The 19,132-nt window shown below is 48.5% G+C and overlaps 1 protein-coding gene across 1 annotated transcript in view; it reads left to right on the plus strand.

Annotated features, from left to right (window-relative positions):
• NECAB2 (N-terminal EF-hand calcium binding protein 2) overlaps positions 1-19,132 on the plus strand; it is a 69,886-nt gene that overhangs the window by 3,055 nt on the left and 47,699 nt on the right. The window contains exon 3 of the mRNA XM_085301135.1: positions 17,519-17,627. Coding sequence (XP_085157261.1) covers positions 17,519-17,627 — 109 coding nt within the window. The remainder of the gene's footprint in view (positions 1-17,518; positions 17,628-19,132) is intronic.

Consider the following 19,132-nt stretch of genomic DNA (forward strand, 5'->3'; position numbering starts at 1 on the left):
GGGGTGCTCGCGGGGTGCTCGCGGGGTGCTCGCGGGCCCGGGGCGCCGTGGCCGGGGGCGCTTTCCTCCTCTGCGTGGCGGGTTTCTCCTTTCTCTGCTGATAAATCCGCCTGCGACAGCAGGTGTGGTGCTCCCGGCGCCGGTGGACAGGACTCGAACCGTTCCGCTGGCGTGCGGTGGGAAAATTAAATCATTTTAAGCTCTTAAAGCGGAGCTGTTCATCATCGGAGGGTTGTCTACTGCGTTCTTTAATCCTCTCATTAGAAAGCTGTTAATCAATTTTACGTTAAATGGCCCGGCAGTCACTTTGCCTGGACCCTTCCAGGCAGGGTAGTTACCTTCCCGGGGCTCCTGCTCCGCGCGCTCGTACGGAAAACCTGGAGCCATTTGTGTCTTGCCAGGGCATCCGAATCAAACCATTAGTTCTGAGAGAGAATATTTATAATTTTTGTGTAATAAAGACATTATTAGCAGCCGCCCGCGTGCAAGTGGAAAAATGCAGCCATGAATCAGGTCTCCAAAATGTGGATAAATCTGGTGGCCTTTTCCCTATGACCAGACAACCRGGTCTGAATTGATTCATTTGTTTTTTAAAAAAGATCCTAACAATTAAAAAAACAAAGCCCCTTTGCGTTTGCATAGTCTAGCTTTTGTCTGATGGTCCGAAAGCACCTTGTAAAACTGGGTAATGACAGAAAGTTTGGATCCGCTTTCAGTTCCTTGGACTCTTGTATATAACAAAACTTTCCTCGCTYGCTCCGCTGTCTTTCCAAGCGCTTCCTAACCTCACGTGCAGGAGGCTGGTGCTCAGGCAGCAGCCCAGCCTTAACCCGGAGCAGGGTGTAAATGGGCCAGACCAGGTTTGGATCCAGCCCAGAAACTCCTGCGTGAAGTCAAGGCAGCAGCGTGGCCGATGCGAGGCCTCATTCTGCCTCGAGAATGCCAGCGAGGGCTCCCCAAGGGCTCCCCCGCTGGAGTTCCCCTCCGGCAACGTTCAGGTCCACCTGCTTCTGCGCGACATCCGTTTGCACGTTTGTTGATGTCGCTCTCTAGCGCTGTTGGTGCTGTCCTGCCCTCAAAGCCCTCCCCTGCCGCGGGCACGGGCGACCGGGACAGAAGGTTAAAGCCCTCCTGGATGAGGGCTGGTGTGGGCCCCCCGTCCGTCAGAGGCTTTGGCACGGAAAGGGAGTCAGGGAGCAGCAGCCGAGCTCGGCCCTCCAGGACAACCCGGGAGAGAAGGTGGGGAGCAGGGGTTACGGCTGCAGCCCGGCGATTTGAAGCAGAATATCTGATCTGGAGGAGAGCATTTTCAAACACTGATCCTGATCTGCTTTGAAGTGCAACCAATTAAGGTTTGACATACAAAGCAACCTGAAGAAGACAGGGCTTGTCTTCTTCTTCCTTTCTCCGTGGGTTAGGAGATGCGGTTTTTCTTCCGCAACCCTCATTAGAGGCTTCATATTCTGGTGACAGCTTGAACGGCCTCGTTACGAGCTGCGGAGGGTGCGAACAAGGGATCACGGTTTCCAAAGGGGACTTTGAAAAGGTGCTCAATTAGCCAAGAGGACTTTGGAAAGGAGTTTTCTTCTGGAGCCAAGGTTGAGCGATTTAATTGAGCGTTGCATAGCAAAAGCGTCCGCGTGGCGTGATGACAGCCAGCAAAGGGCACTATGAAACATTTATGGAGCTATCAGCTGCTTACAATCTCTAGTCAGAAAAACGTGAGCTTTATTGGGAATATCTTAAACGTGGTGGCTCCTGTGCTGGCTTTTCTGGAGGATCCCCAGGGGCTTCCAGCCGGCCYGGGGAGCTGTGCCCGCCGCCATCCCGGCTGGCGAAACGTGGCTTTCACTTATTTCCCATGCGGCAGGGTCAGTCCCGCTGTAAAACTCCCCCGACGTCTCTCCCTGCTCCCGGCACGAGCAGCGAAGCCTCCTCTCCTTCCCTCGTCCGGTGGAGACGTCGCCGCCGCCGGCGGTGCCGCCGCGGCCAGCCGTAGCGGGAGGAGAAGGGCGACCGGCGGCGCGGCCTCGAGCGCTTACGGCCGCGGGAGCTTCGTGGGCGCCGGCAGCTCTTCCCCGCGGGCAGGGAAGCGCGGAGCAGGGCTCCCGGCGGGGCTCGGAGCTGCTGCCTTGCACGCCGCCCTGCTCTCTGCCGCCTCGGGGGAGACCGGGCATCGGCAGAGCTCTGCCGGGGCCAGGGGGTTGTTGGCAGCAAGATCCCCCAGCGCGCCGCGGCAGCAGGCGCCCAGGCTGCGGCCGTAAGGGCGAGCCCGGCTTAGCGCCCGGGGCGCTTTTTGGTCTCCCTTATTCATACCGAATGCTGCCGTACCCAGGGAGCTTTTCCAAGTAGGCCCAGCAAATCGATATTCCTCTTGCTAAATTGCTGATGTCGTTTTTCGGCAGAGATGAAATTTTAAAGTGCCTGGGAAGGATTTATTGCAACTTGGACGGCTGTAGTGGTCCGGCGGATTGAACGGGTGCAGGTGACTTTGGGGTTCGGAGASTCGGCCGACGGGCAGCCGTCTCTGGGGAGGCCCAGACGTGCCGACGGCCGCGCGCGCCCGGCGCGGGGGCTGCGACTGGCCGCAGAGCAGCCCGTGCACCTTCCGTCTGCTCACCCCGACATTTTGCTTCCAAGATCTGATCCCTTTTGCCCATGGGCGAGTCTAAATCGTCTTTGGTTTGACTCACTCTCTTGGCAGGAGGGTGTCTGCTGCCGGCTCCCCCTTGGGTGCCCCTCTCTCGGCAGCKGGGCTTACATTTGTTTGGGAAAGAGCAGAGCAAAGCCGAACCTGCGTGAAGGACGCACAGCGACTTCTGCTTGCCGCCCGCCTGCCCGCCCGCCCGGGTGGCAGCACGAGGCTGCGAGGGGCTCCCGGGACCGCCTTTAATTAGGCGCCTTCTGCTGATCAGCCGTATTTATCGAAGATGGTTTATTATAGCTGTTAAAACTAAATAAGGCAAAAATTGAATCCAGAACAAATACACTGCTGCAAATAATCCTTATAATTCACTAGCAATTTGTGCCAGACAATTGCGAGAAAATATGTTCTGGCAGCCTACGTTCAGGCAACTGGCCAGAACAGCACCAAATCGTGCATATCTGCTTCTTCCCATTATTATTCTCACTCTTTTAAAATCCATGGGTTCCTAGATAACATGCATCAGAGAGAGGGGAATAATTATCTTACTGACTTGTAGGGGAAGAGAAACGTCTGCAGCTAAAACAGTGATATATCCAGATCTATAACTCCCAGCAAGAGAAGTCAGGGGACGGGAAGAGCTAAGTTCTGTGTAGAAGGATGTGTTAGATCAGAGTTAAAACTGATGTTCCTGGGCGTKGGGTGTGAGCCGCGTGCCGTCAGGAGCCCGGGGGGCTCTGGTGTTACGCCTGGTTTTCCGCCCTGCAGGAAGGCAGCGTGTCGTTCCGCAAACAGCCTGCAGCGCTTTCCGAAAGTTTTGTAAGCGAGATGGTTTCAAATTGGCTTTAAAGTAGCCGTTCCTCTCCTGCGACCCTGCGGGAGCCTCCGTGCACAGAGCCAGACCTGCCCGTGAAGATGTTCTGGCTGAGTTCCTGCTGGATTTCAGCAAAACTCTAAACAAATGGTGCAATTTGGGCGCCGTTTCCAGAAACGATTCAGCCTGCAGTTTGGTTTGTGGAGCTGAGGTTGCTTCTTGCTGCCAAGGACCTGACCATGGCTTCTGGTGTCACCAGTGCAGTGGCACAACTAAGAGGCAATTTCTGCTGCTACAAGGCACCGCCTGCCCCGTTGCCAAAGGGGAGGCCACATCTCATGGGATGGCCAAGCTTTCMCGGGGGGGAGATGGTGTCTTCCTCTTTCCTTTGCAGTAAAACCACACAGGCAGGTCCCCAGGCCTCCCAGCTCCTGCAGACTGGGGAGAGAAGAAAACCTGCCTGTGGTYTGGGCAGTAGGGTTGGCTCCCCAGCTGTCCCTCGGGCCGGGCGGCGGAGCCAGCCGTTCCTGGGGCGTGCGAACCTCTTGCCCATCGGGTACACTGTGGGTGCTCATGACAAAAATATTTTTCCGTTCCCTTAAAACAGACCAGCCTGTTAATGATCCTGCAGCTGTACCTACTTTTGAACCAAGCACCTACGAAAAAAAAAANCAAAAAAACCCCAAAAGATATTAATGGTGTAGTTTTTGTTAAAAGCTAGTTGCAAAGGTATTTAATTATAAAGATGTGCTTGTTTAATTCACTGGAGCAGAAATACATATTTGACTTTTTTTTCCCCCTTGCACTCATTTCAGAGCAGATGCGTCTTCCCTGCAGGAAGGCTGCATTTCTGTGCTGGTCAGCTGTTTTGCTGAAGCATCCCGATGAAAGAATATGGAAAAGATCAGCAAAGTTTAGTGCAGAGACTGTAAGTGCTTTTGACAGGGCTGAGACACCCACCCTGCCCCAGACAAATAACAAGATGCCTGTAAGAAATGCAAAAGCTTATTAAGCAAGAGCTTAAAATTAAGACCAACTGGGCTGGATTTAGCAAGGCTTCCTCTTGCYGCTCTCCCCAAGGAGGCCACTGGAAGGGCCCGGGGGAGGGACGAGCACCTGGGGAGCAGAGATGGACCATCTCCAAAGCCCCCAGGACCTGCGTGCTCGGAAAGAGCTCTTTAACTCTTGTTTGTGCTGACTCTTGAAGCAAAAATTACCCCTGAAAAGGAAGTTTCTGAGGAGAATCAGTTAGTGACGAAGGAGTTTTTGAAGGGGGACTCTAGAACATTTGCTGTAATTTGTTTTGTCAAACATCCTTCATGGGAGTTTTGAGACCATTGAATCTCAAAGAATGAAATGTTCATGTTGCAAATGATCAGCATTTTAGACTTACAATTGGACTTCTTGGTTCAATGGTTAAAATGAGGAAGCCAGTTATTAATTATGAAGCTTCTAATTTGCTATTCAAGTAATTTCAACTTGTCTTGACAGTATTGGCACAAGGAGCTGAATGTCTATAGGCTGTAAATTATAATGCAGTAGGATAACTTTCTCTGCCTTCTGAGAATGCAAATAAGCTATCTGCCTTTTGAGTTAGTTTAATTTGCCGTCTTCATCGCTGCACAGCTTGTTAGCTGAATRGAAAATCGTTGAGGCCGCCAGTGCAATCTGGGTATTGTTTCATGGGACTGCAAAAAGTGATGAGTTTGTAGCTCTCTAATCCTCAGTAATTTGCTGCTAATTTGTCAACAGTCAACAGCTCCAGCAATTACCACCTCATAATATCCAAGGTGCCACCATGCTCCTGTTCTTAGTGGTATAAACAGCCATTTATAGGACTACTTTTCATCTGCTGCTACCTGAACGTTGTACTATGCACAGGACGTTTTGCAGAGCAGGAACAATGTTTTGCTGTGACTATTGTCAGTGGCAGAGATCAGGATGAGGTTTCCCACATCTCGGGCGTGCATGCGGCGCTGCGGCGTGTCCAGGGCACGGGGGAGCCTTCTGGCCCCCGGAGACCTGGCGTAGCCCTTGCACCTGCACCCTGAGGACCAGCTCTGTCTCTTACACTGACTACATTAGTTATGCCGAAATGCAACTTCTGCTAGTCTAGATCAGAAGATCAAATCAGATTGTTTAGTTGCATTTATAGCAGGGTTTTATTTTATTTTATTTTATTTTTACTATCTCAGCACTCTGCTTCCCCATGAAGGAGAGCAGCTGGGGGAAACCGGCACAGGTACAAAAGAGAGAGCAGCAGGTCACTTGAGCTTCAGGGGCTGGTGTCTGCATGCCTTGCAAGCTCTGAAGAACAGGAACTGGAAGACATTTCTCTTGATGCCACAGAAGACATCTCCCTTTCCTAAGGGCATATCTCCCTGTTATCCAGGTAGACTGGTTGAGGTGGGGAGAGAAGAGTTTTCAAGGATACCTGCCTGACTTAGAGCCTGGAGTTGGCGTTTCTGAAACGCCGTCCCTGATTTCTGCCCGGATTGTCCTTGAGAGACCCTAACACCGCAGTGCGCCAGGAGAAATCCCCACTGAGCAGCTCGTGGAGGAGGTCACAGCACACGAGCTCTGCCGTTATGCTCGCGGCAACAAAATGCAATCAGAACTGTGCTGTTTTCAGGCTTAGTGATGAAAGTCCCGCAGAAGATGGCCTGAATAATAAAGCTTTCTGGGTGCATCCAGGTCCTCTGCCTGCCTCGCTCGGGAAAGATGAGGAACGTACTTTTGACAGGCAACACTGTACATTTTCATAATTCTTTTTTCTCAAGCTGCTGCCTCCGTTCCTGAAGCCGAGAGCTGCATGCAATGAGCTGAAAACAGCACAGCCCCTACCCTGGCCCTCTGAAATATTCATCTGCAGCTTGACGAAGAAAAGGCATGTGAAAACGGTGGATTGCTGGGGAGCTGGAGGAGCGTTTTGGTGACGGGTGTCTGCTTCTGAGCTTTCGAGGAAGCCTGGTTTTAATATGCCATTGCAGAGCCAAAGTGCTATTGGAGTTGCTCATGCTGCCCCTTGCTTCGGGTTGACAGAAACTTCCCAAAATATCATCCTATGTTCACTTTTTGATGTCTCTGGCAAAGTGTAATGATTAAGGCTGAAAACTTCTGTGCTGGCTGCCTGCCTGAAACTGGTATTTCCTGAATGTTTCTGCTAACCCGCTCCCAGCTGCGTCCCAATGTGAAATTACATACATTATGTTTCTAAATCTGTTTTTCTGAGTCCTCCCCACTCTGGAGTGGGGACATTAATTTGGCAGAGCAGATCAGTATGATGCAAAGATGTCTCTTCTTGCTATTCCAATGAAATAATACCCAAATCTGGACAATATCTGCGTCTTAGGAAAGTTACTACATGTACACTTGCTCAGCAAACTTGCTGCTGGTTAGCAGCCCCGTTAGCCAGGCTCCGTCTGCAGGGATCGCAAACACATGCTGATTCTCCTTACTTATGCTGCTGGGAAAATTGAGGAAAATCTATGTTCATCTTTCAGACAAAATCTCTACTATCATCTGCTCTGCTGCAAATAGCATATCCCATCCCCTCGTCTCCCTTTTAAGAGAGCTGCCTCTTTTGCTGCCCTTTCAGGAGCGAGTGAGATGAGAGGGCCTGGTACAAATTGTGATGTGTTTTGTCTTATTTTAGGAATGTGTGAGAAATTGCTGTCACTAAGTAATGGTGTTTCCCTGCATGATGGCATAAGCTAGATTTGACTTTATTTAAATTAGCAGAAGAGTCTACTGTCTAATTTTCTTCCTTTTCCTGCTCACTCTGGTCTTCTCTGCCAAACCAGGAAAATTCTGCTGCTTTTTAAGCAGGCTAAAACCTGGGTGCAAGTAGGATTTATAACTCCATGATCTGCTTCTCAGAAAATGGTTTCATTTTTGTTGTAAGCAAGGATCTCCAGGCTGTGATCTCCTCCACAGAGAGCTTACAGAGGTCCAGCCRAAGTGCTTGGGCTTCCACCACTTTGCGTTCCTCCCCAGTATCCCATGCAGCCCCTATTCCCATGGGCACTGGACTTCTCCAGCCTTGAAAGAGTCAAGTTTCTGGGAGGTCTGATGTTGCTGTTGTCTAAATGTCAAGCAGCTCAGCTGCATTTGAGCTATGCCTCGTTAATTAGAGCAATCTCTTTCATTACTTCTCGAGGTCGTCTCTGCAGATGTTCCTCTTCAGTTGTCCATCGGGAAGAGTTAATCCCCTCATGCTGATCTTTCCCTGCAGAGAAGTTGCAGCTCTCTGCCCTTGTCGGGCAGAAAGCCCTATGATGAGGAAGCTGTGTCYCAGCTCCTCTGTAGGATGCCAGTAAGTTCCCAGGAGAGTGTGAGTGGAGCCCTGCATGATTCTGTCTAACCTGACTTCCCTCGCATGCTACATCTGCTGTCTGCCCTCCTGGCCAAGAGCAATTCCCCTTCTCTGTTCTCCGGGAATGAATGACCAGTGAGGGTCTGCTCCAAATCATGATGATGCCAGTCCTCCACAGCTATCAAAACCAAGTTCTCTGCCAGAGCAGGTGTGCTCTTTTTCCTAAACCATTACTAGAAACCCTGGAGAATGTTCAAAGGAAAGTGGAGGAGAGATACAGCTTTTGGCTTTCCTCCCAGAGAAGMACAGCAGAGAAATGAAAATGAAGTGACCTCTTAGAGGTTCAAGGATGCTTGAACATTTCGTTGTACAAGAGAACCTGTCATTGAAATATCTGAATGCCTGACACAGGGAAAAAAAACAGTTGAAAGGAAGGTGGCTAGTTCTCACTGCTGTTTCAAATGTAATCAGGACAAGAGGTCATTTCTGCTCAGTTTCTCTGAGTGAAGACAGAACCCAACCAGAAATTGGTAGGAATTGTTCTAAATGGTATATCAGGGCCTTGGCCTTTCTGCAGCAAAGTTTTTCTCCTTCTTCCTTGGGCCAACTTCTCATAAGTTGCAGAAGTCACATCTTGACTTGTCTCTGAAGAGAAGCATTTTTTTYCCCTTTCTCTGCTGAAGCTAGAAGGCAGTCAGGAGGTTGGTGTGTATGTATATGGGCTGTTCTCAGCCACCTCGTCAAGAGGAAGGCTGCAAGCCCGTAGCTTGCAGGTAGCTTCTCAGAGTCTTCTTRTGCAGATGAAAGTGAAGCTAACCTGAAGTTCAGGAATGCACAAATTACCATAGGTCCCAACTTCAACCAAGATGAGAGCAGGGGAGCGCTTTGCTACCTGGAGAGCAGGTGAGGAGAATTGCTTTTGACAACCAGAAGCTGACTAGTGCTGAACCCAGTGTGGTGCAGGGAACATTGAATGCTGCGAGTTGTGTGCTCTCCATTAGGGATGAGGTGAGCGTGTCCCAGCATCTCATATCATGCGACTCTTCTGTTTACAGATGCTTATTGATATTCAGTCAATTCTCTTAATTTAATTTAATTTCTCTGTTCAACTAATGCAGATTTTCCGTGTTCGTACGTGAGACAGCAGTTCGATGCTGGCTGAGATGATTTCCTGAGACAACTCCCTTTAATAATCTCGTATGGGGAGGGCAGAGTGGAAAAGGGCCRTGCTCTAGGACGTCGGGGGTGCTTCTTTATTTAGGGGCCTGGAGCATTTGCTTGGCTTGATTTTGAGTCTGTGGGAGGGACGTGCGTGAAAGCAGCTTTGATCACGGACAAACTTGAGTGTTAGGAGTGCTGAGAGAGAGCATGCTGGCGGCCGCGGTTGGGCGCAGTAACGCTGCAGTAGCCATTTCTCCTCTCTGTCCACCCCCCCGAGTTTTCTGCCCTTCAGCCCATGGGCAATGAGCATGCCCGTTTTCCTAGGCAAGGTGGTACGCTACGTTTCGGCAGAGCACGTCACGGGGCAGCCACGTGGCACGGCTGTCGATGCACTTGGGGGAACTGCAGAAAAATCTCCCAGATAAACCCACTTCTCTGCTGTCCTGGTGGCAGAGCTCAGTAACAAATTTATATACATCCCTGTGGTTCCCAGAGCATCTCTGTTATGCATAGGAAGAAATATTTAACCTTTCAGAGAATTACTTTTAACGTTCTGGTTTGCGGCTGCATAGACATTCGCTATTTGTTGTACAGGTAAATAACAGCTATAGCATTTAGTATTTTAATATACGTATCCAAATATTATTTTTCCTCCCACTGTTTATTTTTAGCATATTTTTCGCTGTTTGCAGTGCTTCCTATTGAGACTATGTTTCCTTAAGGCACTGTAGGAGGCAGGTTCTCTTTAGCACTGTTTTCCTTGGGCGAATTTTGCCTTAAGTGCAAGCAGAAAGTTTTTTAGGTCAGAATTCACAACCTWCAGGATTGCTGGAGAACTGAGGGGCTTCTTACAGACTGCAAGCTGCGCTACCTTTGTGTTTTACTTCCCCTTTGGAGCTCGGGTTTAGACAGGCTGTCCGTAACTTGTGCGRTTTGAGGGGGGGATCTGCTGATGAAGAGCTTCGTGGTGGTTTTGAAATTCAGAGATTCAGGAGTGTGACTGACTTGGGGAAAAGGGGATCAGCACTAAGGCCACCCACATAATAAAGATAATAAAGAAATTGTGGTGTACAGTAGTAGGAATCCAAGGTAGGCAGGGTTTCAGATGCTTATATCCTTCTAGTGCCCTCTGATTACAGGGACAATCCAAGCGCCTGGGAGCAGGAGTTGAGCGGTGTGGCTGTCCAGGTCAGGAGCCTGAAAGCTCTGCCCAGGGACGTGCTGCGTGGCCCTGGGGACTCGCGCCTGCCTAACTCCTGGGGGAAACAGTTTGAATGGGCACGTAACCCAAAGGTGCTAAAAGGCTATGGCTGTTCACAGTCATTCCTTTMGTAGTACCCAGTATAAAGGTGACAGGTTGAGGACAGGTAGGTGGAAAAAGAACCTAGAGGAAGAGACAGCTGCAGGTCTAGAGGCTAAGCCATCCCCGCTGATGGCCGTAACGGCCTTAAACCGAAGGTCTCTTGTGTGACTGGTGAGGGAGAGCGGAGAAAACGAGGAGGGGCCATGCCACCAAGCTTTTTTGCTGTTTTATTTTATTTTTATGGCATTTATCCCGGTGGAGTCTGAGGTCTCATGGTATGCGTGCTGCTGTAATGCAAAAATYCTGTTATTCCCCGTTGGGGACCCAAAGCTTACTTGCTTTCTTAGCTTGGAGCAGCTCAGCAGCTGTATCTACCTCGCTTCTAACAACRACCATCTCAGCTGGCTGTAGCCTTTCCATTTGCTTTGCAAAACAAGTGGTGTGCCAAGCTGAAGCCTGGCAGAAGGCATTAATAGCTCAGTTGTTGTCTCTTACTTTCAGCTATTTATGAGGAGGTAGCTTACTGCACGCTATAGTTTCTTTTCCTGAACATTTTCCCAAAAGACTACTGTAAGCTGGACAAATTTATTCACGTAGAAATGGTGACCACATCACGTGCAGTTTTCATGAATTATTGCAGTGGCTGCAGTGGAGGGCTTGGCTCAGTATTGCCATTTTTTTCTCTTGTGCCAACTCCAGAGGTGAAACAAACGAATTGATATTAATTTTCTTTATAAATTGAAAGAAAAGATTCTAATTAGCAAGACAGAAACTGGAACACATTACCTCTTGTTTTCTATAGGAAAATAGTAGATTAAAATAGTTCTGTAGACTATTGGCATCTTCTGTCCGAGTCATCTTCTTAATGTTCAGGTAGCATTTGCTAGAGGCTCTATTAAGCAATGACTGTGTTGTACCTGGGCAGTCTATTTGCACCCTGGCAAAGTCTGATCCCAGCATTTAATTTATCAGGGAGCGGGAATTTCTTTGGAAGACGTTCATAAGTAGCTGTGATGTAACATCCAAAGTCTGTATATTGGGCGACTGCAGAAGAAAAGATTTAAATTAGGTCATTACTGCAGAGTGAGGATATCTGGAAAACTGAACAAAATAAAGCTTTCACAAAAGGCAGTGGGAGAAAATGTGCTTTGTCAGTCCTGTATGTCTCCCTGCCTAGCAGCCTACATTTGGTATCTATCTATAGCTGCTTTTAAATATAATTCCAAAATCACTTCTAAATCTGGGGCGACAAAAGGCTCGATTTGAAGATAAAAGCTGAGCAGCTTGGTGAAAATTCTGGTGTGTTAATGGGTGTTGCTGGATGCCCAAGTTGTTTCYGGGGAGAATAAGGATTAGGTTTCTAACGACAGAAATCTTTACTTCCCCAAGCCAAGTCTCTTGCGGAAGATGGCTAGATATATTCTGTTTGGTTGCTCATAACGCTAGATAAGAATGAGGCTTTAAATAGTTATTCAACATCTTACGCTGTCTGATATGGTCTTTTTGAAATGAAAGTCACTCTCATCTCACTTTGAATTGAATTGAAAAGATTAACCCCTGTACAAAAGGGATCTTCTGTCTTGCTTTATCATCGCCTGTGAAGGATTTTAAATACACACCAGTTCCAGTCTTAGCACAAAATTGCATCATCTGCTGCATAGCATAAAGCAAAAGAAAAAAAAATGACCTAATATTGTGTTTGATTAACTCCATACTTTGACAGCAAGAGAAGTATCTTGAAGTTGCTAAAGACAAGCTGGACTTTGTTCTGGGGTAAATGACTACGGAGGGGTATTGCCTGGCTTTTTAAGGGATGTTTCTTCATTTGCTCTGTGCAACWTAGGTCTTTGTCAGGCCTGGTCTGGAAAGAGAAAAATCCCAAAGATGATTTCTATTAACCCACGGATGCAGATAGCTTACACCCAAGTCAGCAGAGATTGACATYACCTTCAACTGATGCTTTTATAATTGCACTAGTCAGGAACCTGTCACTGGAGAATAGACGAGTATTCTCCTCCTGTACGTTTGTCTTGTGCAGAGCTAGGGGATTTCGTGCAAGGCAGGCAGAATAATCAGCTGGAGACACTGCAAGAAAAAAATGATGATTCAGAAAGTAGAGCTGCCCGGGGCATTGGACACTGGTGCATGTGTGCAGCCTGCCTTAGGGTGGAAAACATCACGATTTATGTTCTTGAGAGCTGCGGTCAGGGTAGCAGAGAACACAAGAGAGGAAAACAAGGGCCATTTGCAGAGGGGTCACGCCAAATACTGATGTTAGGCTCTGCAAGTGAATGCAGTAAGGCCTTTATCAATTTTTGTCCAAGAAGAAAAAGTCTAACGTTGATCTGACTAAGCAAAGACCCAGCAGCTCCTGAAGTTCAGTTCCTGCTTTGTCAGCGTGGAAAGCTGCAGCTTCTTCTGTATCAGCCTTCGCATTCCCCTGCTGGCATCGCCCAGCCAGTCCCATTAGCAATGCCAGCAAGCGTTGGAAAATGCRTAGGAGAGTTTCAAATGGAGACTCTCACTGTGATGGAAACGTCAAGCTGTCTCTCAGGTTATCCATGTGTATTGCTTGGTGTGCCACTCTCCCTTGAGAAAACATCTGGGCTGGGTATTAGGTAATTTTCACAAAAAGAAAAAAAATAATTTTGGAGTCATTTGGCAATTTCCTTCCACTAGAAAATTACTATAATTCTAATAATTTCTTTTTAACGATGTGTGTCACATCTCATTGGTAGAGACGTTTGCAGGAGCTCCATTCCGGTGGTCGTGGCACTGTCTGCCTCGTAAGGAGACACTGCCATGGGAGCTGTGCTTCTAACACCATAATCCACGGCTTTTGTGGGGTTTCACAGCTTCAGCCAAAGCCTGAGATGAGTCACCAGGTCTGATTTCAACTAAATTCAGTTGCCCTTGAAGTAATACTGTGGATACGGAGTGAAAGTGGGTGGATAATTTGCTGCTTCTTGCTTGCTTCTGTATCCTTTTTCCTCCTGTATTGAGCRTGACTTTTCCTTGCAGCTGATCCTCAAAGCGCAGTTCCAGGTACCTCGGGGTGTTTCTGGGTTACAGCTGAGGTTGGAGCCGCAGCATGGGCAATGGGGCAGATAAGCTCTGGATGTTCCCAGCAGTCATCATTTTTATACACAGGCCACAAYAACCCAATGGCTCTGTTGGTGCTTGAACACTAAGCAGGGTTAAAAATATTTTAGAACTCCTACGGTAATAAAAATAAATAATAAAATATGTTCATAATATAGCTAGATAATGAAGCCTGAACACTAAGCAAGGGTAAAAGTATTTTAGAACTCCTATGGTAATAAAAATAAATTATACAATATGTTCATAATACAGCTAGATAATACATGAGCAGTGTCAACCTGATAAAATTTTAAATAGACTTAGCAAAATTACAGTCAGAAAAGTGACATTATCTTGTAGATGCTTCAAGCCATTTCTGTTGCTGAGTTTCCAAAAACTTAGCCATCAAATTAGCTATATTTTGGACAATTAATGATCTCAGCTTGATTTCCCCCTGCTGCATTAGACCGTGCGAGCAATCTGGTTGTGTGAGATAGAAGGTGCAAAAGCCGCCTCTGGACCCCTCAGAGTTTTACAGTGGCAGTAGCGACACTAATAAAATCCCGGCTGGGGCTGTCTGATGCTCCCCCGTGGAGCCCTCTCTCTGCAGTTCCTTTTAACTTCGATAAACTCTGGGCCTTTGCCTGAGACTGAGTTATTTTGGAAAGCCGGAGCAAAATCGAGACCACTCCTCCCAGAAAGTGTGATTAAAGAGTTGCTCTGCCCTGMTTTTCCCTTTCCTCGGCAGGTCGGCGGCAATGCGGGCAGCTCCTAGTTCGTGGTGTTCGTCTTAGCTGCCGGCTTAAGGGTTGACTTCAAGCACGGGGTTTAAAGGGGGGGCTGAGTAGGTGAAACTACTTTGCCAGCCTTTAATATGCTAGTGCGGATCGAAAAACCTCAACGGTTCCTTTAGAACTTAATATTGATGACATCTTTTATTTTCTTTAATGAGATCTGGTATGGAATATCAATTTCTCTACTATGATTGATATCAAAAGCAGGAGTAGATTTTTAAGACAGAAACGTCTCAAAACGAGCTCCTGCCGAGCAGGACGTGGGCTCGGCTGAACCGCACAATTTACGATGCCCTTCTGATAGGACGCGTGCCAGTTCCTCTGGAGAAGCTGTATCTCTGGCGCCCAGGCGTGTTCAGCAAAAAGCAGGTTTCTGAAGTCTTATCCGTCCTTCGGTGACTGCAGAAACTTCCTGATAAAGCTGCTCCTGGAGCACCGCGTCTTCAGGCTGCTCTTATCACGCTGGGCRCGGGCTGTGCAGCCCGCGCGTCGGTGAAGTCGTGGGCAATCCTCTTTATCCAGGATTTTCCACCGTTTTAATTTTTAACTTTMAAATCTCAGCCCGGTCTGCTTCCCCTTATCACTTGAGTTCCCTGGAGGCTTCCTCGTCTACGGGGCACGGCTTCAAGGCTGTTTTGCAGTCCCGGACATGCAGCTCAAGGACTCTTCCGTTGCTCTGCAATGTTTTTTTCTCTGTGTGTTTGCAGACAAGGAGTCAAGCTTGTATTAAATAGTGATCAACTTTAAGCTGATTGGCATGTTATGGTCTTACTTGGTGGGGAATGAAAATCTCAGGTGGTGTTTACTACTAAAATTGCCACTTTTCCTATTCAGATTCCTCCCAGTTCTGTGAGGTTTAAAAAAAAAAAAAAAAAAAAAAAAGTAAAATTTATTGCCATTTCTTCTTTCCTTAAAATTACAGAGAAGCACCTTCGACTGTGCTTGTTGGAGGTGACTCAGCTATAAACTCAGATTAAAGTACTCTGCTGGAAAAATTCACCAGATTTTACAATTCCTCTTTCCCAGTAAGTTAATTTAAGTTACTTTCCTGGGAAATTTGCTCTGTGCAGAGGGCATTTTTGAGGTGAACAGGCACCTATTTAAGGTTTGCCAGAAAAATGTGTCCTATATAAAGAACTATTTAGACCTCATGGGATAAAAATGCTATTTCTCCTTTTGATCTTTATGCTTGAAGACATATATTCTTTGCCGGTTGGGATCAGAAGAAATCCCACCTTGACTGTGGCTGGCGTATTGCATAAATAAGGGCACTATGGAGGTTTCTCATCCAGTTGTGGAATCTGCAGAGGTGGAGATAGGGCATCACGTGCGTTGGGCCATTGGTCTGGGTCACAGTCTTCTTTTATATGCTTGCAAAAGAGCATCCTCRCTGGGCGAACCTCCACGAGACCCTTCCGAATCCGGGTGGGATGCTTTAAGCAACAGGTATTTGTCCTATGCCATCTCGTCCCCTTCCCCTAATCCTCCCCAACACTTTTATTTTTCCGTAGTCATGTGTCAGAGCTGTGCACTGTTACTTTGCCACCCTCCTGTTAAAAAGAGTTCACATTTTGGGGAAGAAATGCAGAAAAACAGCTCAGGCAGCTGGGYATTCCCTATAGCCATTGAGATGCCCTGAAAAATGATTTCACCCTTTCACCCACTGCTGTTTTAGTTTTCGTTCTCCTGCTGTGTTCTTTTTGTAATTGCCARTTAAAGATGGATCTTAGGCTCAATTCATCACAATTCCAAGTTCATCTGTGTCAGGCACGGGAAACTGGGTTAGCATTTGGCAACGTAGATATGTTTTAACAGCAGCAGACTTATTTAGTTTGGGGAAGAAATATCGACAGGTATGTGGGGAGTTGGCTAATTTTGTCCTCCAGCATAATTTCCTGAAAGAGAAGCAACAGAGTTTATAATTGATTTGATTAAATAATAAATGAAACATTCTCCTGTGGCAAAGTAGGCAGCATTTCCAGTSCATGAATCTTCTGTTCTGCGGATATGAATGGGAAGGCTCTAAAGAGTATGTGACACTGGAGTAGTTAGTCCACCCAAGGCCATGCTGTGCCACAGCGGCACCCTGGCTTGAAGAAGAAACGTGGGGTAGATTGAAGGTGCTGTAAAGCTCGGGGTCTCTCTCCCGTTGCTTTGTGGTGGAACTGCCTCGCRGGAACTTTTTCCACACCTCCTCTTTCTCACTTCCAGCCTTTATTACCTTAGGAGCAGAAGCTGTAAAGGATTCCTCCTTCTATGACTTTGTGCATGGATTTAGCCACTCTTTTCTTCCTCAGTCTTTTAAGCAGGCAGTAGTAGCCCCACTGTTAYATTAACGATGAGGCCGAGGTGTATATGGGCCAAGGTAACCAGTTACGTGTTAGGCATCTTTTTTGTTAACTGGGAAGGCTTGAAAAGACCCTTCCTTATCTTTAGTCAAGGGGGGGGTTCTCAGTACAGAGGCTGTATCTGCAAAGTTTAAGGCTGTATTTTCAAATTTGCCATCTCTAAGCTGAGAGCAGAGACTCCCTTTCCCAAGCACTGACTGTTTGCAGGAAGAAACCCCTGCAGATCAGCCTGGAGAGGGTATTAAAAGAAGCGTTCACGAATGAGTAGCCAGCTTGGAGCTTGCAAGTGAAATCATTGCGAGTCAGTATGTGGGTGGCCGGTGCCCGGGAGAGCTGTGTTCAACCTCTGCCTCGTGACGCCTTCACTCGCCGGTGGATTTGCCAAGAGGCACCCAGCAAGCTGTAGCCCGTATGGCCAGGCAGATGGATTTGGTGTGTCATCCAGTCCCTTTGGAAGTGAAGGCACAATATTAAGGCGACGCATCCCTTGTGTGTTTAAACAGCAGACAGCTGAAGCCAAACGCATCCTGTTAGGCTGGCTGGCTGCTATTTTGCATTCCTGTCCAGATCGAGGAGGCCCACTGCGTGGGGAAGGTGCGGCTGGGTGGRGATGGCAAAAGATACTCTGGGTCTGTTTGTTCCAGCCTGGGGCATTTTTCCACCTGGTAGGTGTCCCTTAATGAGCATCCTGCATCATTTGCACGCGCCGTAGAGGAAAGGCGCTGCTCCCACGCAGGCCTGGGCCCTGGGGCTGGCTGCCCGCCGCGAGGGCGACCTGCTGCACACAGTTGTTTCTAGGGGCGTTTCGGTGCCTAGAGCCGTGAAGGAGGTGTGCGGACGAGCAAGCCTCGGCCCGTTCCCTCCGCAGGATCCCCTAGGCTCCGGGGATGAAAGCGTCGCTTTTCAGCCTTAGAAAACACAGAAAAGGATAAAATATATCCTTCGAGATACATTTTGGTCTGAACCTTCAAATCCGCCGTGACCCTCGACGCTGGGTCTGGGTGGCTTTGCCGCTGACGGGCCCACGTCCCTAACGCATGCTGTGTTGCTGCTTGCAGATGACGGGAAGCTGTCCCTGGAGGAGTTTCAAGCCTTTTTTTCTGACGGGACGCTCAACGAGGAGGAACTCGAGAAGCTCTTTCACACCATTGACTCGGACAACACCAAGTAAGTGGCYGGCGCTGGACCTCTCCTTCCGTGGGGGGGTTGCGTTTCGGCAAAACCTGRCAAAAGCTCCTTTTCTGCATGGTTTGAGGTGTCGCCGTGCTGGCCGCTCTGCCTCYTTTTCCTCTTGGTGGTTTTTTTCAGCCCATTTTCTTTAGCATAAAACACAGCTTGTGAAAGGGTGCTTAGTTTTACCCCTGAGAGTATTAAAACGGCTCTTCAGCTTTTCCGCTGCCTCTGAAAGCTTTGCTGGGCTGTGGAAGGCAGTGGGGCGAATCGCTGGAGGCTTGGTAGCATCCGGGGGTTTTGCACGCCATGGACTGGGAYGATTTATGCACAAAACCTCCACCTCCACCTGGAGCACATCTGCTTCGCTTCCCACCCAAAATGTCCCCCGGCAAGATCTAGTGGCTGGAGCACTTAGCAGAAGCGGCAGCGGCAAGAGGCAAGCTGGCTCCATCGCAGCRGCTGTAGGGACGGGAGGGGGGAAACGCCGGGAGGGGAGGGGAGCTTCTGTTTTATGTTACATCCAGGTTGAAACTACATATGGCACCTGGGCCACCTGAGCTCTGTCTGACCCTAACCTTCTACTTCTGCAGCCAAAAAAGCGCTGAACACTCTTGCTGAGAATCAAGCATTTGCAGACCGTGCCGAGCTGTCGAATTAAGGAGACAAACTCGTTTGCCGCTGATGTTTTCTCCCCTGACTTTTTAATTTCATGGCTCTGTGCCTGCCTTTGCCACTTACCCCTCACTGCCCTCTCTGATCACATTTTTCTGTGGAGGGATCTGAGATGTTTGTGAACTCCTCGCCGTGGACCTGGCACCGACGTCGTTTGTGCTGATTACAAAGCGCTCGGGTCCCTGGYGTCCGGGCGGGAGTCCCCTGCCAGCAGGTAGCAGGACGCGTCCCCCCGGGCACGGCCATGAAGGACGTAGCCCACGAGCTTTTCTTCTCTTTCCAAGAGGAGCCAGTCTTCAAAAGCCTGAGTACTTAGGCTGTTTGAAAATATAAAGCCAGCTTTGAGTCATATTCCAATGTGACTCTTAATTCCTCTAGAGAGACAATATCTGTCCAAAACAGCAGATGAAAAGAGAATCCAGCTTCAAATGAGAAGTCTCTCAGTAAATGCTTAAAAAAATAATAGCCTGGTGAATCATAGAGGCCTTCTGACACCAGGCAAATTGAGGGTGGCCCGTGGGAATGGGGGGCTGAGAGGCCGCTGGTCAGCGCGGCTACCTGCCCGGTGGGGCAGGGCGAGCGGCTGAGTCCGAGGTGCCGGTGCTGCTTTTTGCCATCTCTGTGGGTTGGGTCGAGCTGATGGCAGAGTCCACTTCTAGCATTTCTACGGGCAGTTGAGCGTTTACTTATGTCCRTTTAGTCTTTAAAATATTCTCCTTAGGAAGATGCCGCTGACTGCAGAGAGACGATCCGTCTCTTCTAATGCCTCCTCCTCGATGGACGCAGCGTTGCTCCTGGTCGTCCGCACCATTGCTTGCAGAGGGCGA

The sequence above is a fragment of the Rhea americana genome, unplaced genomic scaffold (assembly GCF_003343005.1).
Source record: "Rhea americana isolate MKP2758 unplaced genomic scaffold, rheAme1 scaffold_172, whole genome shotgun sequence".
Lineage (NCBI taxonomy): Eukaryota > Metazoa > Chordata > Aves > Rheiformes > Rheidae > Rhea > Rhea americana.